The sequence below is a fragment of the Gallus gallus genome, chromosome 1 (assembly GCF_016699485.2).
Source record: "Gallus gallus isolate bGalGal1 chromosome 1, bGalGal1.mat.broiler.GRCg7b, whole genome shotgun sequence".
Classification (NCBI taxonomy): domain Eukaryota; kingdom Metazoa; phylum Chordata; class Aves; order Galliformes; family Phasianidae; genus Gallus; species Gallus gallus.
Genome location: NC_052532.1, coordinates 26,510,264 through 26,525,573, shown reverse-complemented (window position 1 = coordinate 26,525,573; position 15,310 = coordinate 26,510,264). Strand labels below are relative to the sequence as shown.

Sequence of the window (15,310 nt, the reverse complement as noted above, 5' to 3'; positions counted from 1 at the left end):
TGTAAAATCAGAACCCTTATTACAAATCTAGGCCAGATTGATTTTCTTATGTGACCTTCAACTACCAACAGTGTTAGAGAAGGCTCAGTCTAGTTCTTAGTAAATAGGTGTCACCAAACAAACAGGACTGACACTAATTAGCTCCCTTGTTGATAGTCAGGACACAGAGGGTAGAGGCATGGAGACAGAGTGACCCGCTCATCATTAAGTGGTAGGTGAGGATATTTGCACACTGGCATGACTATGGTTTGCAAAGCAGCTACCATTTTGAAACTATGCTGTGAACAGAAGACTGTATTATCAGTTTAGTAACCCTCATGAGCAGTTTGCACACAAATAGAACCAAAAAGAATCTCTATTTAAATATATGAAATTTAAGAAAGAGAATATTAGTTAGTGGTATTTTCCTACCTAGAGGAAATACCTCTTCGTTTTAGTCATCTCATCTAAGAAAAGGGGCTGAAACCAGAAAAGAACAAGAAGTGGGCCTGGAAAAGGACAATGAAAGACTGCCAGTAGCTTCTAAACAAGGAGAAACTGCTAAAGAAGTTTGAAAATTGAAAAAAGATGTGAATAAACGGTATACAGTATGATGATTAATAGTATCTAGGGGGACAGTTGATCAAGAGAGCAGCTGTGAGGGAATTTGAATGTTTTTTTTTTTAAAGAAAATTCCCAGTAGGATTCAGACAATGTTTGCAATAAACCTATTTTTATTAAGATTATTGGATTGGTGCTATCCAGGGGATTATATTTTCCAATTACTAATATTTTCATTTTTCAGTCTTAGTTTATGATTGAAGCAGGGACATAGGTGGCACAGAACAAAATGCATTGGCCTGGTTTGGGATGAGAATAATCATAGCCTCAAAGCAAACAGAGTCCCAAGAAATTAGTCTTTATTTTCTAGCTCATTAAAAAAGACCTTGAGTTTTAATAGCAAAACATTTGTACTTTTTTTTAAAGTACAGTTGAATGTCTGTCCATTTGAAGATTTTAGTGCCTGTATGTCTGAAATGGCAGCAAAACTCCAATTTGGTGCCAGATTCTAACCTTCAACATAGCCAAGTCTATCCTCAAATCTCATTACTATAGGTATGAAAAACACAGAAAAACCCAAGCATAAGTCTCAAATTAAGCCACAGTAACTACGAACAGGAAGACTGCAACTTTTGTCAGAATTTCTTACAACTCTGCCATGATTGTGGTACCTTATTATGATATCTACATAAAAAAAAAAAAAAAAAAAGATGTTGAAACCAGTGGGGATGACCTGTTGCAGAGCTGTTTTGTACACAAATGGGTCAAAAAACTAATTCAGTCCCTTAACAGATTGGGCATGATACTTCAGCAAGAAGGTTTTTTAAGGAGAGATTCCCTTGGGTAGGGCTAGAAGATCTACTGACAACCCCATTGTGAATGAGCAGTGCAGCACCTTGCTACTGAGGTGACTATCTCCAGGGTCAAAAAGAGAAAAAAATGACTCAGGAGTCAAGTATCCTAAGGTCTAAGCTTAGGCAGAGGTTTGTCTGGGAGGGCCATGGTCAAATATTAAAATGATGTTGTAGAAAGGTTTTGGAGGTGGAGAACCTCTGTTCTTCTCTTGCTTCTTTTTCTCCCACTCCTTTAAAAGATGTAAGGAGAGCAAAGCAAGTGCCATGAACAAGTCTTACATTTCTCCCAAGCTGCATCTGTTTAGGATAGCTCACAGGGGAAAAAGACCTTACGTTCTGTGGCACGTAGTCTTTCCCTGGATCTTAGCTAGGGGAAAAAAAAAAAAGAAAAAAAAAAGAGCAGTCCTCTACCAGCACGTCAGGGGACAGTCATTTCCTAGAGGCTGACTGCAGTATGCTGAGGCACGTACACAGGAAGATGACAGATGCCTCAGAGATAGATGGCAGTCAGGTGAGGCTAAAGCACAGGCTGCCACCCTTGGAGTGAAAAGAATGAGTGACCACAGAAATCTTTAGTCAGTCACTCTTGAGAGAGTTCTCCTATGCTCTAAAATCTGGAAAGCACGTCTAAGCTCAGTAAATACCCCAACAGGCTTAAATATCCAGGTGTTATCACAATAAGAAGAGACTTGTATAACATTTTTTTCCACATGTTTTCTTACTGTCACAGAGGAAGAAGGTCACAGCATGATGCACATCAAGAAGATTTGGAATATAATCTAGTGGATATTAGCACAAGACTTACTGGAGTCACTGGGAAGAAAGAAAAACTGACAAATTCCACAACCCTCTGTAATATGAAATGATCAAGGCTTGAACATCTTACACTACTAGCAGCCATAAACTTTACTGTGGGAACAGCTGTCGTGCATCAATGCAAAATTTACAGGCAAATTCACCCAATATACCTAAGTGCAAAGTGTGAAAGAACTGCCAGCTTTACCCAGTCCATGAGGACTCCTTACAGCAGCACTACATTCAGTTGCATAGTTCAGTGCTCTTCAGTACTCTTTAGGACTGTTATTAGTAACCAGCAGTAATAAATCTTTTGGGTTTACTGTCAAGAGTATCAGCTGGCTCCACAGATCAGGAGGAGGGTGGAGAGACAGCCAGAAAACCAAGCCCCCCATTATGCCTTGGCATATCAACTAATATTTTCGTGTGTGTCACTGAAGGCCTAAGGATCAAATAGCTATTTCTAACATGCTCCCTCAGTGTTAAAAGGTCTCATCTCTTCCTTTGCCCTGAGGCAGGGACTGCATTTAACTTGCAAAATACTTGTTTGGGCCATTTTTTTTCCCTGTCTTTTGTGACTGAAAAAATAATCCGTTCATAATCCATATAAAAAATATGATAGGTGATTAGTTCTCTGGAGTTACATTGTAGCTGAATCAATTGCTTCAATTTCAGAGGTGGATCGTGGCTTAAAGTTCATAATCAGAACAAACAGCTCAGATGACACTTAGCGAATGCATTGATTAAATATGACCCTAGTGCTCTCAGTTAATGTCTCACTGACTTTAAACATATTTCCAGGACTAACATTTAGCCAAGACAAGGTGAATGTGATTGAACAATTTTTTTTTCCAGTTGAACATTTATGACCTGCAATACCTGGGCAGTGGACAGAAGACACAGCACTGAAATGTTCCTTACCAGCCACGGTCAATTTGCAAAATAGATATCTAACTAAACAAAAGAATCATTGAACAATGCAATACAGGATTTCCTTTAGCAGTGTATTTCTATTTGTCCAAAGGTATGCCACAAGTATGACTAACAGGTGTCTATTTGCCATGTGCATACCATTCTCATCCATAACTTCCACCTGTTTCTTCTGCATTTCTCTGATAGTGTTCAAAACCTTATGCTATTATCTTAGATGTGTATCCTTAGAGTCTTTAAGATATTTCGTAATTCAAATATTAAGTGTGTCTGGATTTTTAAATATTGTGATTAGACAGACAGAAGACATCTTAAATTACTGAGTGTAGTTACTTCCTGACCATGTAGTATTGTTCACTGTAGAATATTTTTCCAGTGGTTTATCTTAGCTTATTTTAAATGATTTTGGAGAGTAAGGCCATAGCAGTTTCCTCAAAATATAAGTCTACAGAAGTATTTCCTAATATTCAGCCTCAGCTCCACAGCTTGCATTTATCCCTCTTGTCTGAATAATATATTTTAGATCATCTTAAATAATTATCCTATCTCCCCAGTAATCATGCTCCTGAAGTACCTCGAGAATTCTCACTTTTGTGCCTGTACTGCCTGCTTCTACAACTGCCAAAGACTAGGACTGACCAGGAGGCAGGAGAAGGGCTAGGCATACTAGATTAGATTCAGCAGCGGAGGAGTTCTGCTTTTAGCTGGCTCCCTGTGAATGGATAGCTTTTCTAGCAGCTGCTCTCCTGGTAAAAACAGAGATTGCAGTCACTTCCTAATAATAGAAATAAACTTTAGTCAAATCCCATATCTGTATGCTGATCAAGGTGTAACTTGTGACTTGAGATGCCAGAAACAACCTTGAAATTAAATAGTAGTACATAAAGAAGACGCATGTTTTAACACCTCTCTCTTTTCCCTTTCTGATTATGATGTGAAATAATCAAAAGAACAAGGATTAAAAGGGAACATAATTTAAATGCCGTATTTTAAATGGACCAGCTGGGAATAATACAGTTGTTCCTCATAGCAAAATATATGCAAAGTTAGTTCCAAATGTCTTCCTCAGAAGTCCTAGATATTTAACAGCTTGTGGAAAAGGCTGAGAGGAGGTGATGCAGAACTGCACTGATCAGGACGACTTAGACACAGGCTTGCCATCTACCTGTGGAAGATTGACTAAGCACAGCGCAGGCTTGCCAGGCTGTATCACGGAATGACTGAGTGGTTGAGGTTGTCAGGGACCTCTGGGTCCACCTGACCCAACGCCTGCTGCAGCAGGATCACCCAGAGCAGGGTGCCCAGGCCCACGTCCAAATGACTTTTGAAGATCTCTAAGGAGGAGACTTCACAGACTCTGAGCAATCTGTGTCAATGCACTGTCACCTGCACAGCACAGGAGTGCTTCCTGGTGTTCAGAGGGAACATCCTGTACTTCAGTTTGTGCCCACTGCCTCTTATTCTTTCCTTGGGCATCACCAAAATGAGCCAGGTGCCATTCTCTTTGCACACTCCTTTCAGATATTTATATGCATTGAGGAGATCCCCTCCTCTTCTTTCCCATCCTTTCCCAGCTTCTCCCAACACTCCCAGCCTTTCCTCACAGACAAGGTGTTCCAGTCTCTTTACCACATTCATGGATCTCCATTGGACTCTTTCCATTGTGTCCATGTCTCTCTTGTACTGAGAAGCCCAGAACTGGACACAGCACTCCAGGTGTGGCCTCACCAACTCTAAGCAAAGGGAAGGATCACCTCCTTTGATCTGTTGGCAATACTTTGCTTAATACAGCCCAGGATATCATTGTCCACTTTTTTTTTCCTTTTTTTTTTTTTTTTTTTTTTTTGTGGCAAAAAATCATTAATGACTCATGTATCTGTGTCTTCCTTCAGCAGTATAATTCCTTTACCTTCCATCAGAAAGCAGATGAGACTGGAGCTGAAGACAGGAGATTACATGTACAAAGAAATTCTCTCACTGACAATTGTATTAAGGCTATTCACTATTTATACTCCTGAAATCAGCTTTGATGGACTACAGGGCAGGGGTTTTTAATCTCTTCCTTCCTATCACACCTTGTACACAGAGCAGCTCTTGTACAAAACATCACCCAATTTTGTGTTCTGTTTTGAAGAGTCATCACAGTGGAAGGTAAATTGATGTAATACCATTCAGGTAAAGGTACAGTCAGCAATTATTGAAAAGCACAGGACATCAAAGTTATATACCTGTGGGCTCAAGGAACTAAAAGGGGGTGACTCTTAACAGTTACAAAAAACATACTAGCTTTCTCTTGCTTCTCAGAGAACAGGAGTCCAACTATACGTTTTAGCTTTTGAGAAACGTTTCTCATACTTGTCAGCCATTTTCCTGGTGCTATCGTTCCTGCTGCACTCTTGACAGAAGGCAAATCAGGACCAGGCACAGAAATAGGGCTCAGCGTCACCAGTGACAGGGAAACAGTTTGCAGGTCGTTATCGCTGTGCCATGCACGTGCACCATGATTTACTGGGGTTTGCCTCATGCAACCCGTACCCAGTCCTGGTCTGATCAGACCAATGGAGGAGGCTGTGTTCCACAACATGATCTTGTGGTCCGAACCTGAGGACCAGGAGAAATTTGTGTTCAAAACCATTACCCATGTCCCAAAAACAAGAGAATCAAACAAAGAGAGGAAACAGTAGAGTTGATACAATTCAGTCACATTTTTCCAAATGATTAGATGTGGTTTATATGATGGAAATAAGAATTGTATTCTGACAGAAGCTCTTTTTTTTTCCAGTAGCAGCTTTCAAATCTTTGGGACTCGATTTTTTTTTTTATTCCCAAGAATGTGACTGTGAGTATTTATAATTTAAATGCATTATTTCAGTTAGACTAAAAGATAAAGTAATTCATTCAAATATTATTTTTCCAAACTGCATTTTGTGCCTGTGAATCTTTTCATGATTTTTGGAAAATGACAAAAGCTGTTAAAATTTATGTTGAAGAGAATTTTAGCTTGGAAAAAATGCAGTGAGAGGCAAATATTTGATGCAAGTTTGAGAGAAGACTATTTTTTTCATGTCTAGACAAAGAAGCAAAAGCAAATGAAACATGGAATGAATGGGCATGTGGTTTTGATCATCTGAATCTAAGTACCTTTCAACATTAATTAGTGCATGCAGAATCAGTTTTGCCTTTCCCTATCAATTTTTTCAGGTGCGACTTTTGAGAGCTGAGCGCAGTCTTATTTTATTTCTAAATAATTATGTCAGAAGCCATCCCATTGCCCTTCTTCACACAGCTTTGTCCTGGCTCACGTTCTTAAGGGCAACCTGGCACAGTTTCATAGTGTTTCTTCAGTAACTTCCTCTAGAAGTGCATATTATCCCTTTCACTTAACTAACACAAATAATCCCTACTAATGACGATTAATGAGCTACACAACTATGCCCTAGAGTGGATCAGACTATCTACATTAAAAAAAAACCAAACAACATAATTCTTGATCAGTTCTAGTTTTTTAACTGAAGAGGTAAATTGCTCATTTTAAGGGAAGGTATAAATATCACAGAGCCAAGTTAAAAAAAAATAAAATAACAGGTTTCTAAAATTGAGCAAGGGTCCTAAATAGATGCTGTTTTTAAATATTTAGGTTGCAATAAAGAAATCATCAATTTAGATGCCCACCTTGTGGACGTGGACAGCAATATTCCTTACCTGTATTTTCATTGTGTGATCCATAGATAAAATTATTACTTCTCTGTATATTGGCTTGCATTACTGCAGCTCCTAGGACAACCTAGTTATGGTCCAGCACCCCACTTTACTAAATGCTCAGTATGCATGCATTAGAGCATATATATACTCTGCAGAGTTTATAATTTGAGCATAGAACAAGAGGTGAGAGAGAGACAGGCTGGTGGAGGAAAGCAGGGAAACAGACAGCACTGTTCGACATGATATGAAGTACTCACAGCACATCAGCAGCTTCACTTTGCCAATTTTGGGGGGTTTGTTTTTCTTGAGCTTTTTTATAGACATCAAAGCAAAGGAGTTTTAATGAGGGTCTGAAGGAGAATAATGAGGTACTTTTGCAGATGTCTGCAGGGTGTTCCTCCTCACTCAAAGGGGCAACACGTACAAAGACACTTTGAAAAACAAGTGAGCAATGGAGGTTGGCATCTTAGTTCTTTTGAAACGAAAGTCCCTGATGCTGACCTCATTTACACTGGTGAAAGCTGTAACTCCTGTGAAGTCAATGAAGTCCCTGTAGCATAAAATTGGTCCTGGATTACAATCTGCCAGAACTGTCTTTCAGAAGCCATGGCGACCACTGAAACCTTATTTCAGAAATACTTTCAGCTCATTTTTGAATTCACTGTAAGGTATATTTACATCCTTCTGCCACTGAAAGATCTTGCAAGTGCGTGTTAGTAAGCATTTGCCAAAATGTGTAATAGAGCTTAATGTAAACAAGAATATGACTACTTTGATTTTTCTATCACAAATTGTCTCGCGTGTGCATGTATATATGTGAACAAATATGCATGTGCATAAATATATATGTACACATATGTGCACACAGCACACACATACATACATATATATACGTTCCTCTGCATTCTCATGTGGAGGGAGACAACTTCACATTTCTGGTAGGGAACAAGGTAATTAATTTTATGCTAAGAAATAGACATGTTATCTCCTATTTTTTACATATCTCTGTGCCTAAATTACCTATGATGCAATCATTATATACATGCAAAAGAGTGGTTTCCAGATGAAATATTTCTACAACTGACACTAACACCAAACATGTCACTTTAGAGTTTTAAGGGAATTAAACAATTTGTCACCACTTGACCTCATCTGCCCAAATGTATCTGTCTAAATGTGCAGGTCAGACCTGAATACAGCTGGAAGCCCAGGACCCCTTAAATGAAGATTCAGCCATCTGTGTCCATCTCCTCTATGTGAGCTACCTGAACTCAGGATGAAATCACACTGCCTGCATATGCCTGCGTTATCTGATATCAAGGCCCTTCTACAGAATACCTCAGGCTATCTTATTTACCCTGAGTGCGTCATGTGACACTTCTTGAAGGACAGATACAACGTAAAGAACCGGGCACAAATGTCAGGATCTGGCCACCCGGTAGGTAAATGTGTCACTCCCTCTTCTCTCACGTACAAGGATGTTCCCTGGAGGAGTATCAGTGGGATGGCCCCAGAGTGGGCCCAGGGGACATTTCCTGGGCGAGTTTTGTGGTCTGGCTATGAACTGGGCCTTGGGTTCTCCCAGGGATCTGGCCCTACACTGGGATGGGGATGCAGGCACTAAGTTTCATTGCACACATCCCCTCACAGGACTCACAAGCAATCAGAGCTGCCAGAGCAGCTCTCAGCTCAGGAAGCTTGGCCTTCAGAAGAAGAAAGGGCAGGAAGGCTCAGCTGGGGAAAGCCCTGGAGGCCTCCTCACTCCTTAAACTTCAACCACTGCCATGGTTTTATTCCCCCTTCCCCACCAGTTCAGTTCAGTGGAAGAGCACAGGCAGTTAAAACCTGGGAAATCAAACAGCACTGTCTTGGCAAGACTGCAGGAGCTAAACACTCAACATAAATTCAGTTCTGGGAGCTAAGTATTGCAGAGGACACTGCAAGTAAGAAACAGGTCTGGTTCTGCAGAACGCTTATAGATTTACAGGAAATACACTGATCAAAAACCTGAGAATCAGATTTTCATGATCAACATTTCTTTACTTACAGAGAAGAAAGAAAAGGTGTTAAAAACAGAGTAGGAATCTAAAAGATTTTGTTCCTGAGCTTCTCTCTTTACGTGAAGTCAAGTTATATGTTAAGTACTGCCACTTTTCAGTTGGGAGAATACTTTACTACTATTAATGTATATATACTTTTTAATATGTCATCAACTCTGCCTTATAAATCTTCATTCATTTCACCATTTGTGAAATAAAAACATCAAGCAATGAAAGGAAGAAAGATTTGCTACTTTAAGGTACCACTTACAGAACAGCCCAGACAAGTGCAGAAAAGTTGGTACCCACTACTCTAATTGCATTAGGACCCTTCCTTGAGTTACCGGCTTCCTGAACCATTATTGCCATTTTTCTTTTAGTGGTTAGATGTTGAGAATGAAATAAGAAAAAAGTTTTGAGAAAATTCAGAATCGCATTTTTTGCTGTTAAACTCTTGTAGACTAACCAAGAGACTGAATGTGTTTTAACAGTACGACTACCTCAGTCTAGAGCAAACTTGGCTTACCAGCTCACTGATGTCAGCTCAATATATATGATACAGAGATCAAAACCAGTGCACTGCACATAATTTGTAGTCCTTCACACTGCTTTCCAAATCAGTGGCATGCTTGTCATGTATTAAAATTCTGATGTTTCTTCCCAACCAAACTGTCTACAGAAAATTACTACCTGATATATTCAATAATTTTATTGAAAAATATCCTTAGCCTCATTCATCATATTTAAAAAGCAGTATGGGAATCTTAAATCCAGCAAAAACAATTAGAAAGTTAGAATTAGTCAACTCTATTTTAAGTTACCAACAGAGAAGATATAATCTCACCTGCTTGGTGCCGTTTTTAAGCAGCCTTTAAGATGTCTATCAGCAGCTTCTTTGTGTGGTTTATTATCCAACTTGGGCACAGTTTCTTTCTTGTGACAAATCAGCGTGTAGTTTTTGTCGTCGTTGTTTGCCCAGAAGGTACCAATCGATGTTTCATATCGTATACAGAATTCCACTTTGGCTCCATCTCTCTGATAAGGAGGCACCAAAGAAATCTTAAAGCAGAACTGGTCAGTTTCACTGCCACAAGAATTAGGCATGAACTCTGCTAGGATATCGTAATAACTGACCCAATCATCCAGTGTCATTCGAACATACACAAATTTTTCAAAAGATACATTGAGGACTCGTATAATGCCGTTCATACAGGTAATCCCAGGCAGGAACACAATTGACTCCAACAGTACTTTATGCTCTCGCACTTTTTGCAAAACTTCTTCTTGGGAAGTAGGTAATGTAAATAGCTGAGTTAAAAAAAATTCCTCTTGAGGGAAAGCTTCGTCTTCTAAGTCATTGTTTTGTGCTATATTTGGAATTTCCCAGGTATCAAACTCTTTAACAGACACAAGATCAAACCCAAATGCATCAGCAAATGAAACTTTTCTTGCAATGGTGGTGGGGGCATCTGCCTCCTCTTCCTCTGAAGAAGCAGAATTCCGCCTTCGGGGAAGTGGAGAGAAACGGTGTTTAATGTCAGGTTTAACATCTTCATCTTCAGAAAAGAAATCGTTTACAGTAGGGACTTCTAATAAGTTAGCCTTGCTAACCCGACTAGGTCCTTCAAAAGACTCCATTGGGCTCTCTGATATAAACTGAAAGAGAACTGTACAACTAGTAGCAGCTGATATTTGAGACGCTGTGATCTAAAACAAGGATTAATGTTACAGTTGACATTGCAAAAGGGACTCAGACCTATTAATAGATGCTGTGGTGTGTCAGCTATGTTGGCTTGTTTTTAATCTGATAGTATTTGATGTTACGATTTCAATTATACATTTCTAATACTGCATTCCCTATTTTGTGTGGCTCTGTGTGCTATGAAGAAAAATAATATTTAAAATAGAGCTAAACAAATGGAACTACCTTTAGATGAACAACTTATGTTGCACAACAAATTCATCACATTCCACAAATGAAGAGCTATTAATCTTTGATTAAAATGTGTCAGGTAAGTCATTACTATAGTTTAAATTATTTCCATATATATTTCCAGGGACATATTTTGCAGTGTTTTAAGATACAGAATTACAATGTCACATTCTCCCATGGCATTATACCATGATAACCCAGTGAGCCAGATCCTAGAACTATTGCAGCTTTTTCTAGCTAAGGATCAGCAATCACAACTTAAATGGACCACAAATGCTGTAAAACACTGAAGTAAGCATCCTAGACATGAATTTGTAATTCACCATTGTAAATAGGACTGAATTCACCACTAATTATATTACAAAATTATCTAGAGCTTGACTGCACTGAGCACCATCCAACCAAATGGAGACAAAATCAAGTCATAGAATTAACTTGTGCAGCCAACCCTGAAACACAAACCATGTGTCACACAGCTATAAACAGGAGGAAGGAACACATTTTGCTGTTTAATTTTTTTCAGCTTTTGCACAGGTTATCTTCCCATAATGCTAAATTAAATGGTTTCTCAGTCAACTTAATCAGTAAGAATTTGGTTCCTAATTTCATGGTATTCCATGTGTGGAAAAATGCAGTATTTATGGGGCAAAGATCATGAAACCAAAGTGTCACATTTTTGCTTCATATTACTTAACCTGTTTTCCTCGTGTCTCTCTCAAATGTTAAATCTATGCTATAATCTAATTGTGCAGTACAAGCTAATAAATACGACAGGGCTTGCTTTGGTTTAACCATGTCGGAGACTAACAGCAGTAGTAGCATCATCACAAATCTCTTCATACTTTCAAATGGCTTGGGTCTTCTGATCTCTCTTAAATCTTTTCTCCTGTTGTTACAAGTAATTTGCCTCCTCCACCATGAGAACATCTCCAAGTCTTTCCGATGCTTCTCCACCTTAACCTCTTAACAGCTATTCCACGATAGGTGTCCGGACGGGTCTTGAATATATCCAGAGAAGGAGAATCCACAACCCCCCTGGTCTGCCTGTTCCAGTGCTCCATTATCCTCACTGTGAAGACGTTCCTTCACATATTGGTGTGCAACTTCCATTGCTGCAGTTTATGGCTCTTTCCCCTTGTCCTGTCCCCACAGACCACTGAAAAGAGGTTGGCCATGTCCCTTTGACTCCCACACTTAAGATACTTAAAAACATTAATGAGATCCCCTCTGAGTCTTATTTTCTCAAGGCTGAACAGACCCAGTTTGCTCAGCATTTCAAACAGGAAAGTGTTTATAAAACATCCATACTTCACTACTATTACCATAGCTTGAAAAAATACCACGTAAGGAGATATTCATAAAATCACTTTCTAATATAAACTACATAACTCATAGCACAGCCTTTGGGATTTTAATGATTTTAAAACTGTACTTTACAATGCTGAATTTTTCAGCAAGGGCTAACAGTGCAAATTTCTTGTTTAAAGACAGTAATGCTATCCAGCCATGTATTCTTGAGGGCCAAGGAAGGGAATGAGATCTAGTGCCCGTCCCATGAAGAGTCTCACTCAGTGAGATCCTAGAAGCTTCTCTTCTACCTCTTCCCACTTCCTGTCCTACACAGAGTCACACAGTGGACCTGCTGTTTGTAAACCAAAATGTGCATACATAGTATCGTGCAAATTAAGTGCTGTTTGGGAAATGAGGCTTCTTGCTCTAATGGCAGTTCTATTTCTTCTGTCAAAGTAATCTAAGAAAATACTACAGTAGTAATTATACAAACAAGGAGAACTTATTTATGACATTATTACCCTAATGGTTACTCCTATTTCTGTACCAAGGACACTTCTATAAACAAGAAATAACAGTGACTTTAATCAACAAAGACAAATCTGTGCATGTGTAACTGTCATGCCATTCATTGAATTCATCACCTACCCTGAAAGTAAAGGAACATGGGAGCTGGGAAACAAAGGGTTATTTAGCAGTTTAGCCAAAGGGGTACCACTGAGTACCAAATTTTCACTCTTGTGCCATTATTTAGTGAGAGAAACAGCATGTACTTTGGCCAGTTTAAAATAAAATGGAAAAAAAATATTGAATAAGAAATAAACAAAACAAAACAAAACAAAAAGAAGGAAAAGAATATTTGTACAAGAAAGAAATGTCAGTGGTTACAAAGATGGAGGTCAAGAAACATAGCTGAGAACAGAGGAAGATCACATTTCCTAGGAAAGTGATTTTCAATCCACAAGCCTAATCTTCAGTGCAAAGGGGTAGAGACTAAAACTGTTTCTCCACCTGACCTAGGGCTTGCCTGGAAAGTTTGTTCCATGTTAGACTTTTCATGAGGGTATCAGTAAGTATTTAACCAGATGGGTATAGAGAAGTACACCAAAGCAAGTGTTATTGTGCATGTAAGAATTGCATTAACACTGTAAAATAATTGCTATGAAAAATGCAGTACAAAAAATATATGAAAATATCTTGCTTTTTCTCTCCATCTTGTTATATGGTGCCCAAAATACCTAAGTCAGATGACAGAATAAGGTTTTCCTTTTGGATTGTATCAGCAACAGATAATTTAAGAATTTATTCAAGGGGTAATTTCCTTAATCAATTACTTTCTGAATTCTCATCTTCCGTACCTTTTTTTTGCTCATACTAAATTCAAATGTTGAATCAAAGCAAGTGTTTTACAGATGTTCTTAAATACTGTTTAATTAGCAATGGAAATAGGAGGTAGAATACAGTAAGAATGTGCAGAAAATAAGATGGCATCATACAGGGTTGCTCCTTTAGTGAACAGCATAGTAAACATTACAGAGGAGAATGTTATGGAGACAGCAGGCTTAGACATAATCAAACACACAGCAGAACATGGAAAGCAATAGCCAAATAGAACTTTAATTAAAAATAGCTTGCACCTGCCTGTGTTTTTTGGCATATTTATTGTTACCACTGGCTAGATGATCTTTCTTAGCCCTATCCGGAATATAATATACCTTTCTATGTCAACTGAAAAACAATTATATCTTAAGCATGGACTAAAGAGTAGTATAAAGTCTGGTTCCACTTGGCTTTTTAATAGTGCCTTCCCTAATGCCCCAGAAAACTGCATTTCTTCAGCTGAGAGTATGAGATGTATTACTTACCTCACTGCTATTTAATAAATCTATAAGGATAAAGCATAAAAACATCTTTCCGTCGCAGAGAACACTATTCCAGTTGACTGCTGAATGGTCAAAAATGCTGAACAAGAGATAGAAGAAATAAGGTTAAATCCTTTAGAGGGAAAAAAGAAACCACACACACATACACACACAAAAAAACAAAAAACAAAAAACAAAAAAACATTGCTGGCAAATACTGAAAATACTGAGAGAGATTTTGAAACAGCAATTCATTCTCAAAATGTATAGAGCTAAGGGAGTAAGAACAGCATTTCACATAAGCAAGTTATTTTGTCTAAATTTCACATGATTGAAGCTAAATATCAGTAATAAAGGCTGAGTGAGGAGAAAAGCTGCCCTCAGTTGTTTTCTGATCTTTGTTACAGATTGTATGACTTGCAGCACTTTTTAAAATACTTTGTCCTATGTACAGTTGGTAATTTACTTTGTTAATATGTGATCCAAAGTGGAAACCATCTCACTCTTCTGCATTTGTGCTTTTTTTACAGAGACAAGTGGAAAAATTACAGTCTTTGTAAATATATTTTAAAAATATGAACATTAGTAATATCCTAAGGGGATTTTGTCAGCTAAACACCTGACAAAACACTCTAACTCTCTTTAACCTTAACTGATGATAAAGAGGAAACCAGTGGCAGAGGAGAAGACAATCAAGACATTCTTAGCACAATGAAAGTTCAGAATAGATTACTGTACGAGAATTCCCAGATACTCTGGTTTCCAGGTTCATCTCTTCAAGTACCTTTAATTTATGATAAATCAAAATGAAAAGAATTTAACTCGTCTAGTTGATAAATCTATCCTCTTATTTTTTTATGCTTTCTTGTGGGAAGTCCTAGGATTCTTAGAATCCAATATTTTATCAATGATATAAGAATATAGTAAAAAAAAAATGCTGCTTTAATAAGTTATGTAAGTTTTTTTTGAAGAAGAATATGCTTCCCCAGGTTAGAGAAAGTCTGCATAGGAAGAATAGACAGTGTGTTTTCTCTGCACCTATTTCTTCTTTTCAGATAAAATTGGACATTGACCAAGTGAGAGTAGTTATCGCTCTGATCTTAAAGCTTTGCAGACTTTTGAGGCAGTGACAAGAAAACTCCCACAAAGAATAGGCGTAAAACAGGAAATTTGCCTTATATTTTGTATAAGACACCTTGATTTGGGGAGTTTTTCACTCTTTCACTTTTAAAGATAGGACTCAAAGGAAAACAAAATCAATTCCAGAAATAACATGGAGCAAGGAGAAACAAACAACATGCTCAGAAATATGGAGTGGATATTTTCTTTGTGGGCATGCCTGAAAATCTTTACATTGGAGATCAG

At 38.2% G+C, this 15,310-nt stretch overlaps 1 protein-coding gene across 1 annotated transcript in view; it reads right to left on the bottom strand.

Moving 5' to 3' along the window:
• The window catches only part of PPP1R3A (protein phosphatase 1 regulatory subunit 3A), a 34,100-nt gene extending 23,592 nt beyond the window's left edge, over nucleotides 1-10,508 (bottom strand). Inside the window, exon 1 of the mRNA XM_004937541.4 lies at nucleotides 9,705-10,508. Coding sequence (XP_004937598.2) covers nucleotides 9,705-10,498 — 794 coding nt within the window. The 5' untranslated portion in view covers nucleotides 10,499-10,508. The remainder of the gene's footprint in view (nucleotides 1-9,704) is intronic.
• Nucleotides 10,509-15,310: the final 4,802 nt, after the last annotated feature.